At 40.0% G+C, this 25,025-nt stretch overlaps 2 protein-coding genes across 3 annotated transcripts in view; one reads left to right on the top strand and one right to left on the bottom strand.

Moving 5' to 3' along the window:
* Positions 1-22: 22 nt before the first annotated feature.
* On the top strand, positions 23-10,843 carry ofd1 (OFD1 centriole and centriolar satellite protein). Its single transcript, XM_062431559.1, has 23 exons — positions 23-78; positions 221-323; positions 407-610; positions 1,005-1,073; positions 1,167-1,194; positions 1,290-1,397; positions 1,489-1,625; positions 1,775-1,948; positions 2,074-2,180; positions 2,280-2,399; positions 2,851-2,924; positions 3,008-3,099; positions 3,274-3,463; positions 4,187-4,317; positions 4,539-4,650; positions 5,109-5,819; positions 6,069-6,225; positions 6,334-6,425; positions 7,234-7,371; positions 7,590-7,750; positions 7,872-8,045; positions 8,145-8,215; positions 8,542-10,843. The coding sequence occupies exons 2-23, from the start codon at positions 243-245 to the stop codon at positions 8,585-8,587; spliced, it is 3,177 nt and encodes a 1,058-aa protein (XP_062287543.1). The 5' UTR covers positions 23-78; positions 221-242; the 3' UTR covers positions 8,588-10,843.
* A 103-nt stretch (positions 10,844-10,946) lies between these two features.
* Positions 10,947-25,025, bottom strand: part of gpm6bb (glycoprotein M6Bb) — a 28,331-nt gene continuing 14,252 nt past the window's right edge. Inside the window, exons 2-7 of one of the 2 annotated variants that reach the window (XM_062431560.1) lie at positions 15,964-16,150; positions 15,085-15,241; positions 14,665-14,833; positions 13,854-13,927; positions 13,691-13,756; positions 10,947-11,320 (exon numbers count right to left, since the gene is read on the bottom strand). In XM_062431560.1, coding sequence (XP_062287544.1) covers positions 11,171-11,320; positions 13,691-13,756; positions 13,854-13,927; positions 14,665-14,833; positions 15,085-15,241; positions 15,964-16,150 — 803 coding nt within the window. In that variant the 3' untranslated portion in view covers positions 10,947-11,170. Of the gene's footprint in view, positions 11,321-11,588; positions 13,249-13,690; positions 13,757-13,853; positions 13,928-14,664; positions 14,834-15,084; positions 15,242-15,963; positions 16,151-25,025 lie in introns of those variants that run through there. The other variant, XM_062431561.1, reaches the window with a different exon arrangement.

The following is a 25,025-nucleotide window of genomic DNA, read 5'->3' as shown; positions in this document are numbered from 1 at the left end:
AACGAAAGTTTCCGTTGACGGATTTAAATGTTACAGGCCCGCCTCTGGACAAAAGACGCTGCTGTGGTCACTAAGCAGGTAACTAACGAGATTGTTCTCCATTGTGATATGTCTGTGAAATCAGGCGATAATCAAAAACAGTTATGACAGTCTAACATTATGTATAAGTACTTTAAATGTGTTGAAAACGAGCGTTCTTCTGTTGTTTTTCTCCTGTCAGGAGCAGCGAGCACTCCGGAATAATGTCAACCTTATCCCCAGATGAGCTGAGGAAGAGACTTTATCAAACTTTTAAAGATAAAGGAGTGCTTGATACACTCAAAGTAAGTCCACATAATAACGTTGGTGTTTGTTTTTGTTGCCCAAGTCCTTGGTTTTCTTCATCCTTCTTTCTGTAATGATGCAGACTCAGCTGCGCAATCAATTGATCCAGGAGTTAAAACACCCGCCTTTGACTGGAGGTGAACCAGTTCCCAGGCCTGTCTCTGCAAGATCTGGATCCCTTTTGGTTTCAGCATGTAACAACATAGTAGCTGATCATCTTCGAAGCTCAGGGTATGAGTACACTTTATCCATATTTTACCCTGAAAGTGGCCTGCGCAAAGAGAAGGTGAGCACCATGATTACAGCATTTGGTTGATTTTGCAACTGACTAGGGCTGGGAGATACGAAAGAAATAAAATCTATAATATATATAATAATATAGTATTGTAGGGATGACTAATTGTGCTTTCACACAATATTTACACAATGAGATTTGTGATAAATAATCATCAGTCATTTGGTTATAATGAATAAGTGGGTAAAGGCATATAATGTAATGCAGGCTTTAAAACCAGCAAAAGGTAACACTTATGCCATATCACATTATCGTGATATCCAAAATCTAAGACAATACCTAGTCTCATATCACATTATTAATATTATGTCAATATATTGCCCAGCCCTAGCATACACTAAAATTAATATTCAGTGCTAATTAAGTCTTCAATCCACTTTGGCAGGTTTTGACCAAAGGAGACCTTCTTCAGCTTCTTAAAATTAGTCCTGAATCAGCACTTTACAGATCTCTGGTAATTAATAATATTATGTATTTTTTCCCCCCTGAAATTCATTTAAATGATAAATAAATCTTATTAGTAATAAGAGTGTCATTTTTTTTACAGTCTCAAGACAAAGACAACAATGATAAAGGTATGTGCAGCTTTCTCTTCCTTTTAATGAAACTGTTTCTACCCTTAAATCCTGACCTTGATGTATTCTATATTTCTTTTCTCTCTGTCCATCAGGGTTCCTTATCAGCCTTCTATCACAACTAACGCATCATTATACTCGTGGCCTGTATCATGATTCTGACACTCAGACAACCAGCATTGCAACTTATGGAGAGTCTCTCGGTAAGGGGAATTAATGTCTGAAAATGAACCTTTGTATTCCTCACACATGGCCTTGAGCATAGATTTGAATGTTTTCTTGCTCTTTTTACAGTTGAGAAGATGAAAAGTATCGATAAGGAATACGAGGGCTTCAGTTACAACGAGGACAAATGGTTTCCGTTCCAATCCAAAATGGCTGCGTATAGAAAAGAGATTGAAGCGCAGTTGCAAACGGAAATGAACACAAAGGTACTTATGAAGCACAGCCGCATACTCATACCTGCAATAAACCACATTTTCAAAAGGTGTCAATGCTTTATTGGTATGGCTAAAATATAATTAGATAGAGTTTTCCTTTTGATAATGTGGACTTAATGTTTTATTTTTTGTTTCTTAAGATGCAGCATTTTAAGGATGTTGAAATCGCCAAGGTGAAGATGGAAGAAAAAGCTCAATTTCACAAAGAATTTGATAAGTTGAAGCAAGAAGTGGAGCGGAATCATGAAATGAAGGCAAAGGCATTGATCGAACGGGAGAAAAATGCCATTGATCGGTTACAAAAACAACAAGAGGTAGATAACCCATAGTGTGATGTTGTAGAAATCTCTAAAATGATTGGAGGCTTTATACATCATAATATTCATTAGCATCATTTCCAATTTCTTTAATCTAAATAATCATATATTGTTTGCTTTAGATTGAAGAAAAAAATGTATACATGCAGAGACAAACAATACTGAAAGAAATTGAAACACTGCGGAACAGAGACAATGAGATGAGACTGCGAATGGACGCTTTTGAAAAGTAAGACCGTTTTATACAATTCATTAAAGCGATGTGTTGCTATGCTATCTCATTGTGACTGTTTATAGAAAATGTTACTTACTGAAAGTATGAACACAGGACTCGTCAAATTCATGAAGAAAAGCTGAAGACTACTGAAGAGCTGCTGAGGAGGAGAGAACTGGCCGTAAAGACGATGGAGGACACGTATGACCAAAAGTTGAAGAATGAACTGTCCAGGTATTGGATGTTTAAACCCACTTGTCCTTTTAAAAAAAAAGGCTCAGATTGTCACAATCAATTAAACTTTTTTCTCATCATATGACCAGAGGATGTCACTGTTTTGTAGGGTTAAAGTAAAAATGGTCAAAACATTAATTGGCAACAACTTATCAAAATATTTTTTTTCTGTTGGTTGCAGCTTCTCTTTTGGTCTGACAAAACAAGACATTTGAATATGTCACCATGAAATCAAAATAATTAAAGCAGTAATTCCTCAATATATCATATGATAGGGTATCTAGTCATTCACTTGTCTAAATGATATATTATATATACATGTCTTTAGATGGCATCTGGTTAAATGTATAGCTGGGCTGCCTTCTGCAGTAGGAAAACGAGAGAGATATTTTCAAGATCTTTTGTGTCAGTTTAGTTTTTAAGTGTACATCTTTGTCTTTTACACTATTAGATATCAGCTTGAGTTGAAAGAGGAATTCATCAAGAGAACAGAGAAACTAACAGAGAATGAGAACAGAAACAAGTGTGAGTATCTAAATGAGTGCAGTGTTACTGTCTAGCTTGCTGTTGGCCTCATTTAGTTCATGTTCTTTTTTTTTTCTTGTCAGTGGAAACTGCTTGTATCCAGAAGGACTCAGCTGCAATTAATGCCAAAGTAGAGGAGCACAATAGAACAAGTTCAGAGCTGAGGCGGCTGCAGGTAAATGAGACAACCCCGGTCATCCATCTTCACAGGGCATTAAGCACAATATGCAGTCCTTCTAAATGAACACTTGTACTCAGACAAAATCATTCATTTTTATGTCATTTTTCAGCAATTGTACAAACATTTGGACTTTGCCAGCTCACTTCATGTCTCTTTTGTTGCTTTCAGGTTGATCTGGACACAACACAGCAGCAGGCTTCCCTGCTGAGTCAACAGAAGGAGCTGCTTAGGGAAAGACTGGAGACCATGAGTGACTATCCCTGCTTAAAAAGAGAGAAAGCAGAGCTGCAGGGCCAACTGCGGCTGCTGAAGAGACAGTTTGAAGAGGCCCAGGAGGAAAACCGGCTTCTCCATGCAGGTGAGGAGTGACTGCTGTACACAATTACCTCCTAAGAGTCTTAAAGCGCTTTAATCTTCCTTTATTTCTAGTTCACCATAATAAAGTAATAGAATGTGTTTTCTATCTGTAATAATGTAATGCTGATTCCTTTGTGAATGGGGAATGTGATGTCTTAGAGTCACTTCTTATGAGTACATTCATTTCCTGTGTGTGTATTCAGAGTGTTTGACTCTGGGCTCTTTGTGAGCTGTGGCAGATGCAGTATACTGTGAAGCATTCATGCTAGTCTGCCCCACTGCTACAGACTCAGAGTCTTTTCGAATATGTTCAGGCTGCCAATGTGGGGCCTCTGTGCCGTGTGTGTAGCTATGCAGACAGCTCTCTGAGGAGAGACCAGGGAGGGAAGGGGGATGAGACGCAGAGTGAAGGGGAGCAGGCAGCACAGTGAGCACAGACAGAAAGCTCTCTTTACCCATGGCAGAGAACCAAAATTTTACCTCTCTCTGGGGGATACAGCATTCTTCCTGTTCAAGGATGGAGCAGTGGAGCAGTGGGCCTCTATCCTCTCCTCTAACAAAAGGCAGCACCATGTTGCCTAAGTCCTGTGTGCTGTGCTACTATGCTTGCCACAGTATTTAAAAAGCACTCCTTTTAAATCAAAACAACTTCTATGCGTTACCAGATTTTTCATTCGTTTTCTCACTGAAATAGATGAACTGTTACTGATCATTTCCCTCTCAGACTTGGGCAAGCCATCCAAAGAGCAGCTGGCCTTGCAGATGGAGCTACGGAGGCTGCAGAGCACTCGCAGGCTGGATGAGGAAGAGTTTGACAACCAGAAACAGGTGCTGCAGGCACAGCTCCAGAGTGAGGTCAGTCACATCACAGCCTCTTGCTGAGTGTGGGAAAGAATGTGGTCAGCCTTTTTTTCCCCAGTGTGGTTTCCTTTTTTCTTTGTCCTGTCCTTGTGGTTATGTCTCACCTTGGATAACTGCTTGTGTGATTTTGTTTTGTCCTTACATCTGCGTTTCCAGTGACCTGTACTTGTTTGTGTTAAGTATAGGTTTATGTGTGTATGTCCTGTTTTCTGCAGGTGGAGCGATGTGCTCAGCTCAAAGCCCAGCTGATAGAGAGCGAGGAGAGGTCACAGTGGATGACTGGCCATATTGAGGACATCAAGATGCAGCTTCGACAAACTCAACTAGGTACCTTGTGGTTGGACATGCATGGCTGCCAGCAGTGTGTGATGTGTGTAGTTGTCTTTATTTCAGATTTTCATTAACATGCTTTTTTTCTTGGGTCATGTAATTTAAAAGGGATATTTAAAGGAATTGTTTGATATTTTAGGAAATATAAGTGTGAGCCAGCAGCCGGTTCAAAATTTCAATTTTTAAAGGCTTCAAACACAAAATTTGCACAACAAAGTTCTACCAAAAACAAAAAAGAAAAGCCATGTTACAGTAGTAGCAACTGGATCTTAGGTTTAAATGCATGGTAAGAGTTTTTTTTTTCTTTTTTAATATTAGTTTAGCAAACTTTCTTTTAGATATGAGCTATTTTTATGGAGGTTGGTCTTTTGTATTAGATGTCAACTGTACTCTTGTTTGCTGTTTCTCTTTTTCCTCCTTTCCTTTCTTTTGTACGATCCATTCGATGACGGCAGCTCTTGAAAATGAAGTGCTGCGTAACCCCAAGCCGTCTCTTGTTGATCGCTCGGTATTGGAGCTCAGTGCCGACAAGCTGGTTCCTCCTGACATCTATGTGGACAGAGCCGTGCTGAGGGGCAGGATGGGTTATGATGATGTTTATGAAACAGGTGTGACCTTTCGAGGACACAAGTCACCTTGGAGTGAGGCTCCAGATTCCGACGTGGAGCTGGTGGCTGAAGCCAAATCTAGGATCCAGGAGCTGCAGAAGGAGGCGGAGACCTTGGAGGAAGCATACAGGAACTACCAGCAGAGGGCAGTACGCTCCACCATCTCACACATGCTTCCTCCCAGACCTCTGTCCCCTCAACAAGCACATCTCTCACATCGGCCTGACTCTCCCCTAAGGAAACACATTTCTCACCACTCGACCCAAAAACAAAAGGTATCGCACAAACCGCTCTCTCCCCAAATAACCAGAACCCCCTCCTCAGCATCCTATGACACCAGAAACAGTTTACCACCTGCACAACCAAGAGTAACATTTTCAGAGGACCAAAACCAGCCCCAGACCTCAGGCCTCTTCACTGACCATCTCTATTCAGTGGCTGAACCTCTGTTTGCAAGACATGAACATACTCTGGATGAAAGTTCGCCTCCATCCAGACGTCTGTCCTCCACTCTGCACTCTCCCCTCAGGAAAAAGCTTCAAAGAGAGACCGAAGAAGGTACCTTCAAAGAATGTTTCATCCTTTCAAAACACTTCAAAGCATTAGATGCAGCAGCCTCTTTTTAACTGCCAAGAAATAAACAATTAAGTGGTTTCAAGTTGTCAGTGTTCAAACACGGCACATTAAACATATATTTTATTAATGTTCCACAACATTCAACACAGTCAGTACATTTTTTTTGTTGCCAGTCTAATAATAATAATCATATAAGCGAATTGCTTAACATTGAATTTTTACCCCTGTCAGAGGCAGTTGAGTCTCTGATGGCGTTCTCGGAGCTGTCATCTGACAGACAGCTCCCTCGTGCCCCCCACGATGAGGTGGCAACCTCAGGTGACTTTTCCTCTGAGCTCAGTTCACCTCGCAGTCCTCAGCTCAAGAGCACTGCACGAGACGCACCCAGGTACCATCTGGCATCGCTTTGTGAAGGACAGTACAACATATTTATGATTCTTTTTACAGACTAACAATGAATATTAATGCCCTCATCTTGGCCTCGGTGTTGTTTCAGTGAATCGAAGCTACATCCTGTCTTCTCCAGCTCGGAGTCCTCTCCACAGCCTGAGAAGATAAACCTAGAAGATCTCATAGGGATTGAGCCAGGTACTCTAAACTAGTGTGCAATGTTTGTTTTTTTCCTTACTATGGTGTAAATGTGTGTACATTTTAATTATTGTTTAATCTCTTGATTCACTGCATTGTACTTGATGCAATGCTTTCTTAAAGGTTATTATCTTATTGTGAGGTGATTAGACTGACTCACAAGACCCATCACAGTTTGGTCATGGCATTGCATGATTGAATAATTATTGTCCAAGGAGAACTTTAATGTAATGGCATATGAAATATTTTTACAGTTTTGCTGCTTGTTGTATGACTGTAAGAACTTGGAGCAGGGATGGCAGGCTCTCTGGAAATTCATCTCAAAAGCGCAATTATCATAATACTTACCTTTTTTAATACTGGAATTTTCCTGGTTCTGCCCAAAGCTTTCACTGCACCCGGGGATAAACAGCCACACACCACATATTGTTTATTTTACATTTTAGACTGCAATGAAAGATGTTAAAAGTGTGATATGCATTGTATTTGTGTGTGCCCTATCTTTGAATAGAAAAAAATGAACAAAAAACAAATGAATCCATGTATTCTCACAATTTCCATAATGATGCAGTCACTTCAATTTACATAAAATCACAGTAACAAAATGGAGTATATCCGGTATGGAGGTTTTGGATCTTGGACTGGCTGTTTTTTAATGAGTGTGTGACCAGCCTCCAAAGTGTCCTTTCAGTGGCCCTGCACAATGGTGAAGATGAAGGGCAGCTGATTATGTATTCTGTGGTGGTCCTCTGGCCCTGTTGCATTATGGTGGAGCATAAAAGATCTCTTTGTGCGTGTCTCCCTCCAGAACCCGGCCACATTCCAGAGCTTCTCCTGGACACTGCTGTCCCTCTCTCCGAGGAGGCCCCTGACGGCCCCACTGTCCCCCGCCCACAGACTCCACAGGACCTCCCAGAAGCCCTGATAGATGCACAGGGCCAAGCGGGTGAGTCGTTAGCCCCCCACCGCCCTTAAATATTTTAATGCAAAATCTCGGTTAACCCCAAATGATAAGAACCTTGCCTTTCTACACCCTGTATATAATCAGTCTCGCATCACTCATCATACTGCAGCCGTTCTTTAGTACATTAATGCTCAAACCAAAATAGCATACCACTAAAATACAATTGATCTACCTCATCTCACCCCATATGTTTTCTGAAGTCCCTCAAACCTCAGGTGAATTTTCTTGGGAAGAAGACAAAGAAGACCAGGAGCAGAGATGGGAAAGAGAGAGAAAAGAAAAACAGGAACAAAGGCAAAGAGAGCAAGAGGAGGCCAGAGAGAGGGAGCTGCAAGAGCTTGAGAGGCTGGAGATGGAGATGGTAATGATTATCTTGAACTCAGTTCTTCTAAAATTTCTTTTGCTGACCTTTGACATATTCATGGATACTAAGAAAAGACAGCTTGATGAGATGTACATTGACGGTATCTGTGTCCGACTAGCTTTCACAAGAGGTGGAAAAGCCAAGAGAGGAAGTACAAGAAGAAGAAGAAGAAATGGGGATGAAGAAAGGAGGAGAACAGGGAGAGAATGCCGGGGAGGAGTCTAAAGATGAAAATCCTTTGGAGAAATACATGAAGATGGTCCTGGAAGCAAGAGAAAAGCAGCATGCACAGGTGAAGTGAACCCACATTCGTGTGGAGCTATTGCAGAACCTGGCTTTTATAACAGATGTGTAGAAACTGAATGTTAAAATTCATGTGTTTTATGTCAAGAACCCGCAAAGTGAAGAGACAGCACATGTGAGCCCTGAAGCCAAGAGTTTGTCTGAGGAGAAAGATAACAGGTAACTCAAAATGGTTGAATAGGCCAATGACATAATGGATGAATAGATTTGTAGCTTTATTAATGTATGGAACAACTTTAGTTTTTTATGCTGTTGCTACAGGAATGTTTAATAACTACATAAGCCTACATAATCCTAAAAAAACATGTAATTTTTTGTGGTTTCTCATCTCTTGGTCTTTTATATCATGTTATTTGTTCTGGATATATGTTGTCTTAGGATGAGTTAATTGAGAAATATTTTTCCTCTTTTCTTTTTTTTTTTTGGCTTTGTTTTTTTCCTGTCTCCGAGGCCTTTCACTAATTAACTTATTTTTGTTTCCCCAGCATTGCAGCATATTCACACAAGGAGGAAGATGATGATTTCTGGTAAACTGTTTGTCCCATAAACCACTGAATTATACAAGGTTGTCTAATCTTGCACTGTTTTAAATTTGATGTTTGTATTGTAATTTTAGTTTGGGTTTCATGAACCATATGAATAAATCATATTGTAATAAAACTTTTTTTGATTAACTGTACATCCTGAATTAAGATATCATGCCAAAGAAAAGAAAAAAACACTGCAACAGTTTAACTTTTTTTTTTATTATCATTTTCATAAAAACAGTCAACAGGCCAGTTGTTAAATGTCATAAAGGGGATTCCAGTCAGACAGGATGTAGAATTGTTGTCCTCCTGGTGATTGATAGGTAGCCTTTACTCTTTGTTTTTGGTTCATTCAAGAGGAAACATGGCATACAAAGATACAATGTGATGTAAATTAGCTTCTTGTAAATCTGCCACCTTTCTGCTCAGCCTGCTTAGTACTGCAAGTTATATTACAGGTTCTGTGCTACAGTATCTCACAGATACGGTATATTTATTGATAAAATATTGGACAAAGTGACTGTCACAATGGCATTCATACTTTGGCTGAAATGTACCATTTAGATTGCTGTACAATTAGATAAATGACTGGAGTTGCAATTAATTGTTTTTTTTGTTTTTTTTTAACATTTTCAGAAATATGTTTCAGTAATTTTAGGAAGCCCTTGACAATCATAAAAAATACAGTATACTATCAGGCAACAAAATAATTGATTCATATACTTTTGACTTGAATAAAAGAACTTAAAAAGCGTCTATAACTACTCGGCTACATAAAATAGATTAATTTGTATTCAGTTAGAAAAAAAGGAAATGGGCAAACACTGCCTACTACTGCTGTCAGTATACACGACTGTATGTCACTTGTGTTACTGCAGAAACAGTCTTCATGCAACAAAGAATCATCACGTTATCCCTGTAACTCAACTAACAGAAATAAAAGATTACACGAGTAATTATGTCAACATTATGACAATTGCACATCAAAAACACATGCAATTATAGAAAAGTATGAAAACAGTTTAAGTGGGTTTTATCTTCAAAAATAACAAACACAAAATCCTGACTTGTAATAAATTTACATTGTTTGCACCTAAGTTCTTTAGATTTGCTTCAGATTCATAGATTTTTGTAAAATGAAAAAAAAGCACATGGGACAAGGGGATTTTTTAAGTTATTCTTGTTACATTAAGTAAATTATGAGAATACTGTAGATATTTTACATTGCGTATTAAGCTGAAAGCATGAGGGGTCAAAGAGCTCTCTTCATTGGCAAGCTTTGTATTTTTTTAAAGAATGACTGTCCCTCTTTTTAATAGGCAGCAGTTCACATTTAGAAAGCAAGTTACTTATCATAAAAATGTAACTATGATACTATGATACGGAGGAGTTTCTGATGTGTGCGTGGTGGGTTTACTTTACAGTTACCATAATACATACTACATGTTTGAGGAATGTTTTTTTAGCATTAGCAATGACATTTTTCAAACCATAGTTGTACAAGGAGAAGTGTTGTCTGTCTCCAGTGTTACATAGGCTCTAGTGCACACCTGAGGTAGTGTTAATGTAGGCCATGAAAGTTCTGACTTTTAAAGGATAAGGCTGCCGATTTTCTATATTTTTCTTACTGCCAACATCTCATGCGCAGAACCAACTTCCATATAAATTCACCTAAAAACTCAATAATGGGCCACACTGTTGCACTGAGGGACAAGTTCTTGCGCCTTGAAGATTATGGTCCCGGTAGTTTCTTTAGAAATGGCTCCAAATATTAACAACAGTGATCACTCTCTCATAACAAGCTAGTGTAGCACTGTAAATGGAACCAGGTTCCTGATCATGCACAGAACTATCCAGAGACTGAAAAATAGAGAAAATCTCCAGCCTTATATTTGAAGTTATACTGTAGCTGTACATTGAAATAAGAACCTATAATCAATGATTAAAACTCGGTAATGACGGTAATGTGGTGGTAAAAAATACCTCTTTTACATAATGTGGTGCACACTTTATATTTTACCTGTAAAGTCAAAGCAAAACTGTTTCTGAAATATTCATAGTCTTGTGTCAGTACTGTGTGACACACTAACTCATATTGGTTGTAAGGCCTTTGATCTTGTGTGTGATTAATGTTTGATTGAAAAAATGAAGGGGGAAAATGATACATTCCTTTGCTGAAAACTGGCAACCACAGATTGGAAGAAAGAAAGAACAATACTGTAAAACAAACTTGTTATGTGTTGTATAAGAGTAGTGCAATGTCTCAAGCTTCACCAGCAAAACATGAATATCAGAATTCAAACAGGTTTTTTCCCTCCAGAAGAAAAAGAAACAAACAAACAAAAAAAACAGCATAAATGAATGTTAAAGTAGTGGTTCCAAAACACTTCTTGGTGAGTTAGTGCAGAAAGCAATACTGATGCATTAGTTTGTTAGGAGCCTCGTTAGTACTGCACAGTGTCAGGGCAGTTGGCAGGTTATTTTAGCTGAGCATTGTCTTGGTCCATAAGAGGCCACAGTGGTTGGCCTCAGTGTCTATGTGTCTTTGCATATGTATGTGTGTGTTCATGTGGAGTGTGTAATATCCTTATGTGTAGGAATTGAGGCATTCCTTTGAGCGTGAGGTGATGTCCTGCAGCTCCCGCTCTTCCTTCATTTTGATGTCTTGGTAGGCATGCATTTGACTGGCATCCTTAAGGTAGGCCCAATTTGCTGAGAGAATCATGAGGAAGTGGATCTGGAAGAGAAGGGTGAGGTGGATGGCCGGTGAGCATGTCAAAGATGCAAAGCAAGCTACAGGAGTCCAAGCTACAGTACGTACATCACACACATACACAAACATAAAGTTTTAAAAAGACTTAACACACAAAGGTGACAAAAGACATTACTGTTACAATTATTGTAACATCACTGTTACAATTATTACTAATACTGGAGTTACTATCTTGCTTTGCACATTACTACAGAAATTATATCTTTAAGGCATGACGATGAGTAGAAAAAGAAAGCAAGAAATTGTAAATGCAAGCTTTGTGCAGCTGTAAATTGCTGGAGGTTAGTGAAAAGCATGAGAGAAAATCTGACCCTGCTCCGTGTGCATCTCAGTATTTCCTTTAACACTCCTGTAGGATTTATAAGAAATAGACCAGGGTAGGGATACTTTTGTAAACAAAGATTGTTTATTTTATATAGAAAGTAAAAGCTACAGTCTTCCAAAACTTAGGAGAAAATTAAATATATGAAATATGGAGTATAAGTCACTATAAACAGATCAAAGAATCCGAAAAATGTAAGCATGCAGGCTCAGTGTTAAGATAAAAACAAATGGCTCTTTAATGGCACTTTGAGAGAGGATAAAGGAAAATGTATGAAACAAAACATCAACTTCATAGCTGAGGCTATACCAGCGTCAGCGCTCATAGAAAAAAATACATTTAATCTATTCTAAAGTAGGAGAATTTGTTTTTATAAAATACATGGAATTAAAACGAGGCTTAGGGCCTCATGCAGAAGTATACCCCTGGTACTGGCCTAACCCTTCAAAGTGTGCTGTGCTAGGTCTGTGCAGTTACTTTGAAATCTACAAGACACAACTGGTCGCAATCATACTCATCAGCATAATACAGATGATGAAAGGTTTTTAGTTAAGTTTAGAATCTAACTCGTAACAAAGTGAAGGAATACTGAATGTTTCCTGTGTAACACTTGATGGTTTCATGGGTTGGTACCGAGATGTAAAGGCTAAGCAAAGAAACCAAAGAAATATAAAAAGGACAAGGCACTTAGCAACCGCTACTTTGCTACTGTAGCTAGTCCTTTCACAAATGTAGAAGAATTCATTGTCACCAAAACTGCTAATCCGGCAATTGAAAACAACATAAAGCCTGAGAACACCTTCATAATTTGTCATCAGATGTCCACATGATATCATTTCAGAGCCTTGGATTGTACATGCCTATCCAGAATTTTTAATGCAACTCTGTGTAAAGATCATGCTGTAATTGTGCGTGTTCCAACCTGCATAATTAAAATAATATGTTAAATTAAATTTAAATGTATACTTCACAAGTGCCTCAGGAGTTTGTGCACAAATTCGCATTTCAGCTCTGACTGTAGTCAACTGATGCTCGTCTGATTATGTAAGGTGAAGTACTGCATGCTAAATACTGTGTCTGTGTTGTTTTTTTTTAAAAATCTGAAATACTCATGCAGTTGATGCCTTTGTGCAGGTCAAAATCAGCTTTACGTAATGTGAATATAAATAACACTGGTGTGGTCTTCTATTAAATCTGATGGTGATGTATTTTTATGAGTGAGTGCCAAGGAAAGCAGAACAAACTAGTCAACTAAACACCACCCCATTCTGAAGACAGCTTTCATCAGGTGTCTTCAGACAAGCAAAATCCCTGGATACCAAATGCTAAAAGGCAGCATACAATCAGCTATTTACACTTCATGTGATTACTAATGGAGAGATGTTGATTTTTTTTCTTTCTATTCTCAGGTTTTTAGTTCATTTCTTGTCAGTGGCAACTGTCTCTACTCAGCGCAGCCTCAAATGCTGCACTGTGCTCTTAAAACAGTTTAAAACTTAGTGCAGCAGTCTTCTCGACTCTTAAACTTCAAAACAGCAAAGTTATAAGTGGTAGCCATCATGTAGATCAGCTGGTGGAAGAGAACAGAAAAGGTTGTAAGAGAACATGCCAATGATGTCTTTGTCACTAGTACTGTGACAAGTTAGTAAATGACCTGTCATTTTCCAGAAGTAAAAAGTTAAAGGTTAAAAAAAAAGGATCATAACTTATAGTTTTACAATATCCTATAAACTCATTATTAAGCTTTTTAGAAATGATTATTTATCATGCCTGAAAAGTAAGTCCAATTAAATCTAGGCCAAACTGAATAAATATGAGGCCATGTGCATCTAAGCAGATGATAAACAGCAAATGGAATTGGAGCTGAAAAAAGCCTATGTGTAAACTTCCTTGGTGTAGTTACACAAACCATATGTGAATGAGAAGAGAAGCACTTGACACATGATCCGCTGATGCAAACTGTGCAAAGATGGACTAAAGGTACTGAATGGAGAGACTGGAGGGCAGCTTACCAGAGCGATCACAGTGGCTCCAGCACCAGCGCACGCTACAATGTACAGGTGGTAAGACAGGTAGAACTGGAAACAGACAAGCAACAGTCACTATTGTTCATTGTTGTTTTTTATTGTATGTATGTTATATGAATGTGTGTATGGATAGGAGATGTCCTCTTACCTCACTGGTGTTGCAGATGTCACATAGCGTAGTGCCACAGGCCTTGCCAGGGGTGGCATTCCACGGGATAATTCCTGTAGCCAAGGAATTCAAAGTTTTCCAGTTATAAGTAACAAATTCCTCATATCACGTGAATCATGATCAAAGCTAACAAGTACAATACTTGAGCTAGTCTCCTGAGTAGATGTCTGAGTACAAAGCGCAAACAATATTTTAGATGAACTGAGATTTAAAGGGATACACCACCAATTTTACACATAAAGATATTTTTTCTCATGATGAGGAGTACTGCTCCGCCTGTGAAAAATGTATAAAGTGTCAAGTCTGAGAGGAGAATTAGGGTTAGCTCTGCTTGGGCTTGGAAAGATTCAAATTTTAATGGAAGGTCTGTGTTACAAACTGGAGTTGCAGGAGAACATAGCCATTTACCAGCCAGGGAGGGTCTAATGAAAAATGCAATTGAGTTGCATTATGGGAAATATAGGATCTAGTCCTTCTGGAGCTTGTCTTACTAAAAGTAAAGATATACAGTATTATCCCTTTTTGTATCTATTTCTCTCTTGCAAATCCTCCAACTTAAAGAAAATGCAATACGAATGCAGTACTCTTTAAATAACACAAAGATCTGAAAAAATCCCAGTCAACATTGGCTTGGTATTTGTTATCAGTACTGTTAAATTCTGCATTTATGATGCTAAAGATGGATGTGAAAAAGAGAACCTGACCTCAGTCTGTGCACAAATGAAAAAAATAAGTATGTTCAGTCTGTTCTCAAAGCTAAAGATGCATGACATATTCTTAGATCTCTCACCATACTGACGAACATCCACACAGATGGATTCAATGTTGGTGAGGTTGGCCATGGGAGACCTCATAGTGGCACAGGTGGACCACATGTTGTAGAAGAGGAAGACTGGCACAGCAGAGAAGCCAAACACACCGAGCCAGGCCACACCCAGAATGTATGTGAGAAACACAAACTGAAAACACAGAGATGGTACTACGTTAGCATCACCAGATAACCATGAAACTAAATCAGTTGTATCATATTGTTGTAACTTTAACTCCCCACCATCCTCTGTCCTCTTGTACCGTTTTCCCAGTATCCTCATCTCCGTACGTTTTTGATTAGTTACATGCAATGACACTATTTTTAAACACTCTTCTTTCTCTTACATGGAATATTTAAAATCAGGTTCAACATGGCGGGTGGGGGGTAGTTTTAACATACCATTCCACTGATGCAGCGTCCACAGATGGTGGTCTTGAACTCGCTGTGCAGTTCCTTGACGGCACTGGTTGTGTAGAAGCCCTCAGCCAGCAGAATGATCCCATACAGGAAGAAAAATGAAGCGATGCCGTAGATGACATACTGCATCAGCTGTATTCTGTTAAAGAGCAATGTTACACATGAGTTTAGTTGTGCCAGTTTTAAGCCTCTGGCGTAACACCTGGAGAGAACCACTAAAAATGTCATGTAAAGTAGTAGTTTGATAAACAACTGTGGAAAATGAATGCTTACAATTATTCCTTTTTTTTTAAATGTAAACTTTAAAACATGAGAACCCTGGTCTGATGAATCATAAACAGATGGTCCTGATTGAGATAGTGGCCCAGCTCCCCTAAGAAGTGAGGAGAGACACTAAGCCCAAATGTGGAGATAACAGCTGATATGTGTCTCTGGAAATCATTGGCTGCCTCTGTGGACATCTTAAATTCAACAGTGCACTCCAAATCTACATCAACATAAAACATATGTTCAGTCATGTCTCTTGTTCCTCTTTTATTGCCTGGACTAATGCACAATAAAAACGGTCCATATTAGGGCTGTTCTTCAGAATAAGGTGAACATGGGAGACATTATCAGCTAAAAATAGCCTAGATGATGTCAACATCATTAAAAATGTTATTTCCTAAAGTTCAGACCTCTTAAGATCTCTCTTTATTGTGACGGTTATGTAAGAAGACATTATCCAATGCGAATAATGTGTGATGGATCCTACTTCCTACATCATGTACACAACATTTGTTTATACCTGGGTGTCACAATTATTAGTTTTATCTGTTTCTCAGACACTGTAAAACATACATAAAGTATGAGGTCACTTACACATCAGTCAGCATGGCGTGATCACTGGTGACCTTGGAGAAGTGGGTTTCCAGGATGGTCACTGTGCCAGTGAGAGCCACATGGCCACATCCGCAGAAAAGGGCAACACCAGAGAAGCACAGGATGGTAGCCACCAGCGAGGCATACGGCACCCCGCCTAAACATTTGATGCAGCACTCAAAGCAACCTGTGCAACAAAAACAAAATAGAAAAAAACAAAACAGAAAAACATGTTGGTTACAAGCGTCATTAATGAAAGTGTTTTATGTACTCTTTTTACTCTAAAAGGCCATATAGTCAAATCTATGTCAACATCAAGCCCAAGTCCATCGGGGCCTGTGATTCACTTGTACGACAGGAAGTCATCTTAGGGAAATGAATATTCATGACTAATCCATCCATCCTATGAGCCTACCCCAGCACACATCTGGCGAGAAGCTGACAACACCCAGGAGAGATTACCAGTCATTGGGCCAATGTAATCTATTTATGACTAATAACACCAAAGAGTGTTTTATTAGTCATCAGGACTCATTAAACAATGTTTTTTTCAGCTTTTGAAAGATTTATTGTTAACTTACAGATCAAAAGTCTCATACACAGTACTCTAAAGTAACTGGTGCAGACAAAGGAGAAACATTTGTTCAAAGTAGGTTTCATAAAATCTGCCTGTGGTCACGCTTGATGCAGTTTGCTTCACTTCAAAATTTCTGCAATGTAAAGCACCAGCGGAAACAGTAGAACTTGCTGTGCGCAGCTGTCCATACCGCCATACTGACAATTTATCACTACAATTAAAGGCACTAATGGCCATCAAGCAGGTCAGAGTAATGGGTGTCTGCCAATGTGTAATGGAAATCAATGGCAACTCACAATGGGGGAAAGAAGTGACCCAGATGGGTCTTTCTCATCCAATGTGCTTATGCTTTGTGAAATGTGGCCAGTCATTACAATGAACTGTCTGTGAACACATGCAAACAATCCCCAGTGTGTTTTCAATCAGATCCACGTGTTTAACAGGATGTTGTAGTCATACGACAACCTGCTCAATGCCTTTTTCTGTTTTAAAGCTCTCATGTCTCACTCCAACAAAAATACTTCAAGCTGCTGTAATTAAAATCGTTGACAATTAATAATGGATCAAATGTAAGAGAAAGTGGTCATTCATATTGACAAATCTACAGAAAATTATCACCCAACTGCGATGTTCCTGTTAGCTCAACACAATGTTTTAGCGTCTTTCAGCTCGTTGTTTTGGTTTTACTGCCTACAACTTTAGTGTTTTAGTTCTTGCTCTCATCAGTGTTGCTTTCAGACACAGTCGTCATCTGTTTTCAGCTAAAAACTCTGACAAACCCCACTGTACTCGACCTCCCCAGCACCAAACGGCACACTGGTGAAGTTTGCCATTAACTGCTGAACATAATGGAGCAATTAGCAGCTAATTTACCTCTGGAGATGGTGGAGAGCACAATAGAGCTAGAAGGAGAGTGAGTATTGGACTTACATCTGTCAGGTGGACACAAACAAAACTAAATGAATGCTATTGTTGCTCTGTACCTGAGCAAAAGTTTGCTAACACATCCACTTGCCTGCCTCTTCCATGAGGCAAGGATCCTGAAAGTTCATCCATGTTTGTCCTCTTTGTCGTGACAAAGGAAAGTAAAACAGATATACTGCTGCTGGGACAATGCTTTTGCAGTGAGAAGCTTCATTGTGACTGTTTGTGTAGTACAGGGAGATAAAAACATTTTTGTCCAAGGGTGAGAATAGGAGTTACCATGGCAGCATGTTAACCACAACTCAATGAGTGCGCCCACAGCAGAGTCGCTAACTTCCACCACAGCCCACATTTCTCTGATGAGCGTGTCGGGGAGGGTGAGTGGGCTGGGAGTCGGAGCACGGAGCTCCACAGGATATTGAACCCAGCTGCAAAGTAAATACAGTCCTTTTTAAAGGAAGAGCTGCTCTTATATTGGATGTCACTGTCAGGTAGATCTGATCCAGTAGCAGACTATGTCTTGGCTATAAATCCATGAGCTCTCACAGTTAGAAGCTTTATAAGAAAGTCTCCCCCCACACAAAATATTTTCCTGGCAATGAAAGTTCACCCTCCTGAAGAGAAGAAAAGTTTCCATATCAAAAGTGTGGTTAGAGTTGATCTCTATTACTTAATCTCTTGTATTAACTGGGCTCGAAGTGACAGAGGCAATAACAACAGTCACACTGGCATATTATGAATGCATTTGATCAATCAGAGATCCAAGCCTATATGCTGCTTTGAAATGCGTCACTATTCATTAGATCAGCTGTTTAAAATCAGATAGCATGGCCATAGATGCAAGGACTGTCTGAGTCTTTCTTGATCTGACAATGAGAAAAAAAAATGTCTCAACTGGATACTAAATGGTTGTCTAAAGCTATAAAGAACAAAACTGTAGTACTACCACATCTGGGCAGTCCATACAATATTTTAAAAATGCTTCAGATGCTTTGAAATACTACCTTGGCTATGTTACCTCCCTCCCCTGGAGCCTGTCATGGAAAAGGTCAGCCTGACATGAGTGCATCTGCTTTTCTTGTCTAACTCAGCGCACTTCAGAGAGCCTGTCTTTGAAAGCCACCAAACTGATCGATAAGCCATCCATTTGATTAGTGTCCCTTCCACAGTAGTGGTTTGCTTTAGTAGCCATCTCTCCACCCAGACTGAGTGTGGGTTGAACAACTGAATGTTACAGATATTTAGCCTTGAACACAAAGTCGGCACATGAACAAAGACATCTCTCTCTCAATTGAGAAACCTTATTGAGTGTTATGCTTAATAACAACAAATCCATGGTTGTATTTTCACAGCTGGACTATGTTTGCTGGTAAGGATAATTCTGTTCTGGCTTGCTGAAACGACACTGGCACAAGGAAAGACCTACTGACATGGTTAAACTATTAGCAACCTCAGAAATACTACTCTGTTCACAAAGGGCCTCAGTGAGAGCTTTATTCTTGGTATTGGACATCTGAAGAGACTCAAAATAAGAAGAAAAAAACATCAAAGCCACTCTTAAGCAGTCCTGCGCAAAGCACCATGGGGACAGAAGTCTGCACTAAAGCATTAAAGTAAAGTCAGTCTCATTCAGGATTGAAATCAGTCATGGGATTTTGGAGTACTTGTCTGCAAGATTTTGTGTGCATTCTTATTATTCAATCTATACATTATATTTAGAAGGTTGCATGTATCAGAATCAGTTATTGACACCAGAATAGTGGGAAATATGCTCATTCACTTACTTGCCAAGAGTTAGACAAGAAGATTGATACCACACTCATATTTGTTTGTTAAAGATAATGCTGCAACCAGCTGGTAAACCTCTGTCCTAAAAATCCATCTATCAGCACTTTTAAACCGCACTACTTCTGGACCTTTTTTCTTGGTTGGGCACAGTGACTTCTGGGGGTCTTTACTTTAAACGTATTTATCTTGAAATAAAAATTATTTTACAACATATTCTTTTCCTGTGCATTTATTTAAGAAGAAAAGTCTAGCCTAAAGAGAGTTCTGCAATTAGATAAGATCATACAGGATGTTGCAATGTGTGTTTGAGAGTTATAAAATAGATAGCCAGTATTAATAAACCTGCAACGCAGCCAAGTACAGACTGTTTTCTCTTGAGTGCACTATGTGGGATTTCATAGCTTACAGGATATTGCATTGCAGACTTCAGCCGAAAACCTCCTCCACAGGGGATAACAGTAGGAGCTAGTGACTCTCTAAACAACAAGTTTGTACTAAATGGATCCTGCTGGCTTGTTCGGAGTGGATCACCATAAATGAAAATCACGTTGGGTATTTCTCCCTCTGATGACTTTCACATGCTCCCAGTCCCTGACTAATACTTCTGGTTAGACCTCCAACCACTTCAAGACTCTCCACTCTGCTACAGTACATGAATACGGGTATTTGGGGGAGAGATATAAAGAGAAATGGAGTGAGAGAAAGAAAGACAGACAAGTTAGTGACTGTTTGTAATGACAATGTCAGGCCTTACAACCACATTGAGATCACGAGGAAGACATTTGTGAGAGAAAGAGTGTGTGTGTGTGTCCGCATGTGTGACATTGTGTGAAAGAGACAGAAAAAACAACAGAGAGAGAGTCCAAGAAGCCCTGATACAAAGAGCCACTGTGTGCAGCCCTAGACTGTCCATCACACTGGACTCTCAGGGGCCATTCAGAACTGGACTGAACCACGGCCTCGCTTCTTCCGGCCCAAAGGCTGGAGGCCCAAGACAAGCCCACTGCTGAGCTCCATCCTGTGTGCCCGTCCAGCACTGCACTCAGCTCAGCCACAAAGGGCCATAGCAGATACTTCACACTCCAGGAGGATCCTGTTTGTCAGAGCATCTCAAATCATCTAATGTGTGAATGAGATGCCTCAGGGCGGCAGGCAAGCTAGCATGTGGATGAAAGAGAAAGGCAGACAGACAGACAGACAGTCACAGCCCGTGTCCATCACCACAGTTTGCTTGCACCCAGACTCATAACACACTAACCCCTGCAGCTGGCCCTGCTTCATCACCCTCCATCCCTCAATAATAGCCATAAAGCGAACACAGCTTGTCGTCAGCACAAAGTTGAAATCTTCCAACAGCTGGGACCCTCAGTGGTAAGTATAAATATGTCTACATTTTCCCTCGATTCAGTACTTGCGTAGAAAAATGCAAAATGGATATGATCTAAAGAGCAGAAGACATTTTGGCAAACATCATCTATTTTGATGTCTGAACCAGACACATATACACACACACCAACAAATTACATGCAAGACAAATACATACAAGCACCACATAACCATATGTACAAAGGAAGTATGTATGTCATATATACAAACAGACCCCACACACACAAATAAACACACTTGGATACACATCATTTGTGACAAATACATTGCAACTCTTGCATTTCATCCCTGTGCCCTGCAGGCTTCAATCTCTGTTAAAAAAGGCCTTCCTCTTCTAATCTCACATCTAGCCTCATTGCTAACAGATGTGCCTGTTTACAGCTAAGGCTAAGTATTGTTGTTTGTTGCTCCATTGGGGTGAGTTGCCAAAACACCATTTATGAGAAACAGTCTCATTTTCCACACTCTGCTTTGAGGGGAGCAATACTTAAAATTGCCATAATGGCTATAGTGGCCATTCTCAAGGAAAGAGGGAGGTCTAAGCCTGCAAATCCGTCAAGTGGTCTCACTGTTTACTTATCGAACAGGGGAAATTTATAATCTATCAGCTAATAGCCGGTGACTGCAGCTCACCCATGGCTGCATGTGAGGGAGGCGTGTGTTGTATTTATTTACAATAGGATGCAATAATGGCTCACAATTCTTTTATGTGCATATGGGGACAAGAAGTGGCTCGTGACTTGTGTGATGTTTAAGGGAAATGATGGGAGAGTACTAGTCAAGTTCAGTGTGTACGGGACAATATTATATACAGAAAAGGGCTTTATATGCCCACAGGTCCCCGAGCAACCTACTTTCTAAGACATGAAACAGCTTATCTAAGAAAAGACATGCAACAAGGTTTCTTGGTGGTCTTGGAGTTTAGGGTGCCAACCATATAATCACAACAACCTTTATTGCATGTTATTTCCCATCTCCCAGACATTCTCCCTTTTCAGTCATTTCTTTGACTCTTGAAAAAAAACAACGGACAGAAAATAAAGAGAGGCCGCTGGCAGATGGGGAACTGGCAGAACAATTATAATTGGTCTTGCACTAATTACCAATAAAAGAGTTCCAGCTAAATCAGTCCAGTAAACCCAGAAATAATACTAGTTTACTTGACCACTAGTTTAACAGTTATGTATTTTCGTACAGATTTCCATTAGAGTTTAGAAACCAACATGACTTGCAAATACAGAAAGCCCAATTTCAAATAATACCGATCAGTTTTATATATACATTCTATCTCTCAGGGTATTATGATACAGCAAGTGCTTTATGGCTTAAAACATTATTCACAAAGATTAAAATTAATAAATCAATACTGCTGTACACACACATGACTGTTACTCTTAGTCTGACGGAAATTTGTCAAATAAATAATTCACCATCAATATTTTCAGAGGTGCAATAAATAATGAAGCATTTTGTTGGAGGAGGTTCATTTCTGTCAGAAGTCTAAGTCTCAAACATAGCTCTTCAGATATACAACTGTTGGGAGTTTAAATATTAATAAACTACTAAAATGATCAATAAAACAAAAGAAAGGTTTCAGGGATATTCCATTATTAAACAATCTCTGAGAAAACTGCTTCTGTGTATAATTTGTAAAATGGAACAGGTGCACAGAACAGATAGCAATAGAAAATCAATGATTCCTGTTGATTCCTACAAGACGGTGGTGAGTGTTAATGACACTCAGTTTGCACAGCACTCGCGGATGTCTGTTTGTGAGACTGTCTGTTTCATTTATCTTCGTCCTTGCCATCCCCTCATCCACATCATTAATCACCAGCCTCCCTGAAAGAACAACTCAAACAGACCCTGGGGATTGATTGATCTGTTGTTGATTCTGCAACAGGCTCATTGTCCTAAAAAGTGACACTGGCATGATGACGACCAGCGGCTACATGATACCCCTGATGCAGGGGTGCTGTCTGCTAAAAACACCCCACAGACATACCCTAATTAGATCATAAAACAAGCACAAGCAAAGCACATTTGAAGCCTGATAACAATTTTGCACAGGCAGTGATGCACAACCTGCATCTGGAATACCACCACTAAGGTGCCCACAACCACTGAAATGGGCAGACTGTGCCGACATTTAAACAATTCAAAGTCGCTGTCGAGCAAATTCTACCCAACTATTGTGTGGAGTGAAACCAAGCAGGCTGGAGTAAGTTAAAGCCCCAGTAAACACCGCAATGAAAAGAACTGAACTGGCTCTTTGTGGGTGCTCATTGGTACCTCTTTTGTCCTGCCTCTGGTCTTGGTTTTCTTCTGATGGAGTTTCCATGGTTGTATTTCTCCTATCCAACAAAAATGCTTTCTTTCAGCAAATTCTCTCTTCCAATCTCCCCGCTTACTCTCTCCTCTCTCGCTCCCTCTCTCCTTCCTGCACATTTCCTCTCTCTCTCTCTCTCTCTCTCTCTCTCTCTCTCTCTCTCTCTCTCTCTCTCTCTCTCTCTCTCTCTCTCTCTCTCTCTCTCTCTCTCTCTCTCTCTCTCTCTCTCTCTCTCTCTCTCTCTCTCTCTCTCTCTCTCTCTCTCTCTCTCTCTCTCTCTCTCTCTCTCTCTCTCTCTCTCTCTCTCTCTCTCTCTCTCTCTCTCTCTCTCTCTCTCTCTCTCTCTCTCTCTCTCTCTCTCCTTCACTTTCGTTTTTTTTTGTGTGTGTCGCCCTGGCTCATGAAGGCACCCCTCCACTGTGTAACACAGCTCCTTTCCAATATACAGAGGTCTTGTCAGAAGGGATTTGACTGGGCTTATTGCACTCCCCAGTTATAAATCACCTGAAATCCAATTTCACTGGCAAAATGTTCATCTGTTGTTTGTACTGCCTGTTTTGGGATTCAGTTTAAGTCATATTAATGACACAAATCGTCGCCCATCCCCTGATTACACTCTCTCCTCTCAGGCGACCCTGTCTCTGAAACTGAAGTAGCACCATGAATAGCAATCTGAACAAGCTGCCTGGTGAGAACGGACTTGTTACATCAGAGAGGGGGATACGGGTGGGATAATAGGGACCACTATTTAGTAGACTGAATGAGTGAAAAAAAAATAGGCAGGGGCAGAAAACACAGTCACCTCTCTCTATTTGCCCATCTGACTGCAGTGCAAGAGAGGGAGCTGGTGGGGGGGTTGTATGTCTTTGCTGTGACGTTGTGGTGGGGTGTTTGCCCGTCACCCTCCTGCAGCATACATTAGCAACCTCTGACTGCTGTCTTCCCTCCATCTGGTGACTTCTAACTCACATAAAAAGGACACAGGAAAGAAAGGCAGATCCAAACGAGGATGCAGAACTGCCTTTGGGCTGATACAAACTACAGAGGAAACAGCATTTTGGGATAGCCATAAAATAGGGAGGGCAGAAACAAACCAAATTTAAGAGAGGCGTGTTGCTGGGAAGATGATACGGTGAAAAACAACTTGTTAAAAATAACAGAGACAGGGTACAGGCGAGATGGCCAGAGAAAGGGAGATGGGGAAGGATATCTTGGCCGTGTTTGTTTGGCAACAGCAGGCTGAGGAGCCCCAGGGGCATGCTAATGAGAGAAAGGCCTTTCAGTGATGGGGGAGGCCTGCCGGAGCGGAGCTGGAGTGGGGTCTTCTCACGGATACCAGACTTCAGAGAGGAGGGGGATCAGCAGGGGAGGGGAGCCTCAGGGGTCAGGGAAGTGAACTTAGTGGGGATCCCACAACAACAAATGCTGCGCTAAACTTCATCAGCCCTGTAAAACGCCAGGAGAACTGACATCATCCTTGTGAAGTTGAAGACTTCAGTCCATGTGTAGAAGTGGCAGCTGTTTTAAATCTCTGTATGTGAAACTATTGCTGATTTGGTAGATGTCATAGTTGCAATATCCAACTTCAATAGGAGCTCAAGTGAAGCTTCAAAAAGGAGCAGACTTGGATATTTAACCGCCAAGGCCACTCCATGTTACTGCATAAAGCCCAAATCAAAATAATCCACTGATCCATCTGCAAACCTTTATAAGTATACGGACAACAACATTTCTAAGTTTATTGCACACATGTAAAAGGAAATTCAAAACATGTGATCATGACTGGTCAAATTGTGTTTTGGGGCTTTCATGTATTCTAGATCCTGGCATAAAAGAAACACATGCTTTTGATTGGAGGTAATGACAAATGTACCAAGCTATTTAAGTAAACCTTTTGTTTTTGTCTCTGGGATCAAGCTAGCATAAAATAGGAATCATGCAGTTAATGAAAACATGAAATTACATTCTTATATAACTAAACATAGTAAAATTCAAATATATGTTACTTGTGAGAGCAATGAAGGGATCATAACTGGCTGTTTTTAGCAAAACAACTAT

The sequence above is a fragment of the Scomber scombrus genome, chromosome 13, assembly GCF_963691925.1.
Source record: "Scomber scombrus chromosome 13, fScoSco1.1, whole genome shotgun sequence".
Classification (NCBI taxonomy): Eukaryota; Metazoa; Chordata; class Actinopteri; order Scombriformes; family Scombridae; genus Scomber; species Scomber scombrus.
This window is presented reverse-complemented; position numbering and strand designations above follow the sequence as displayed.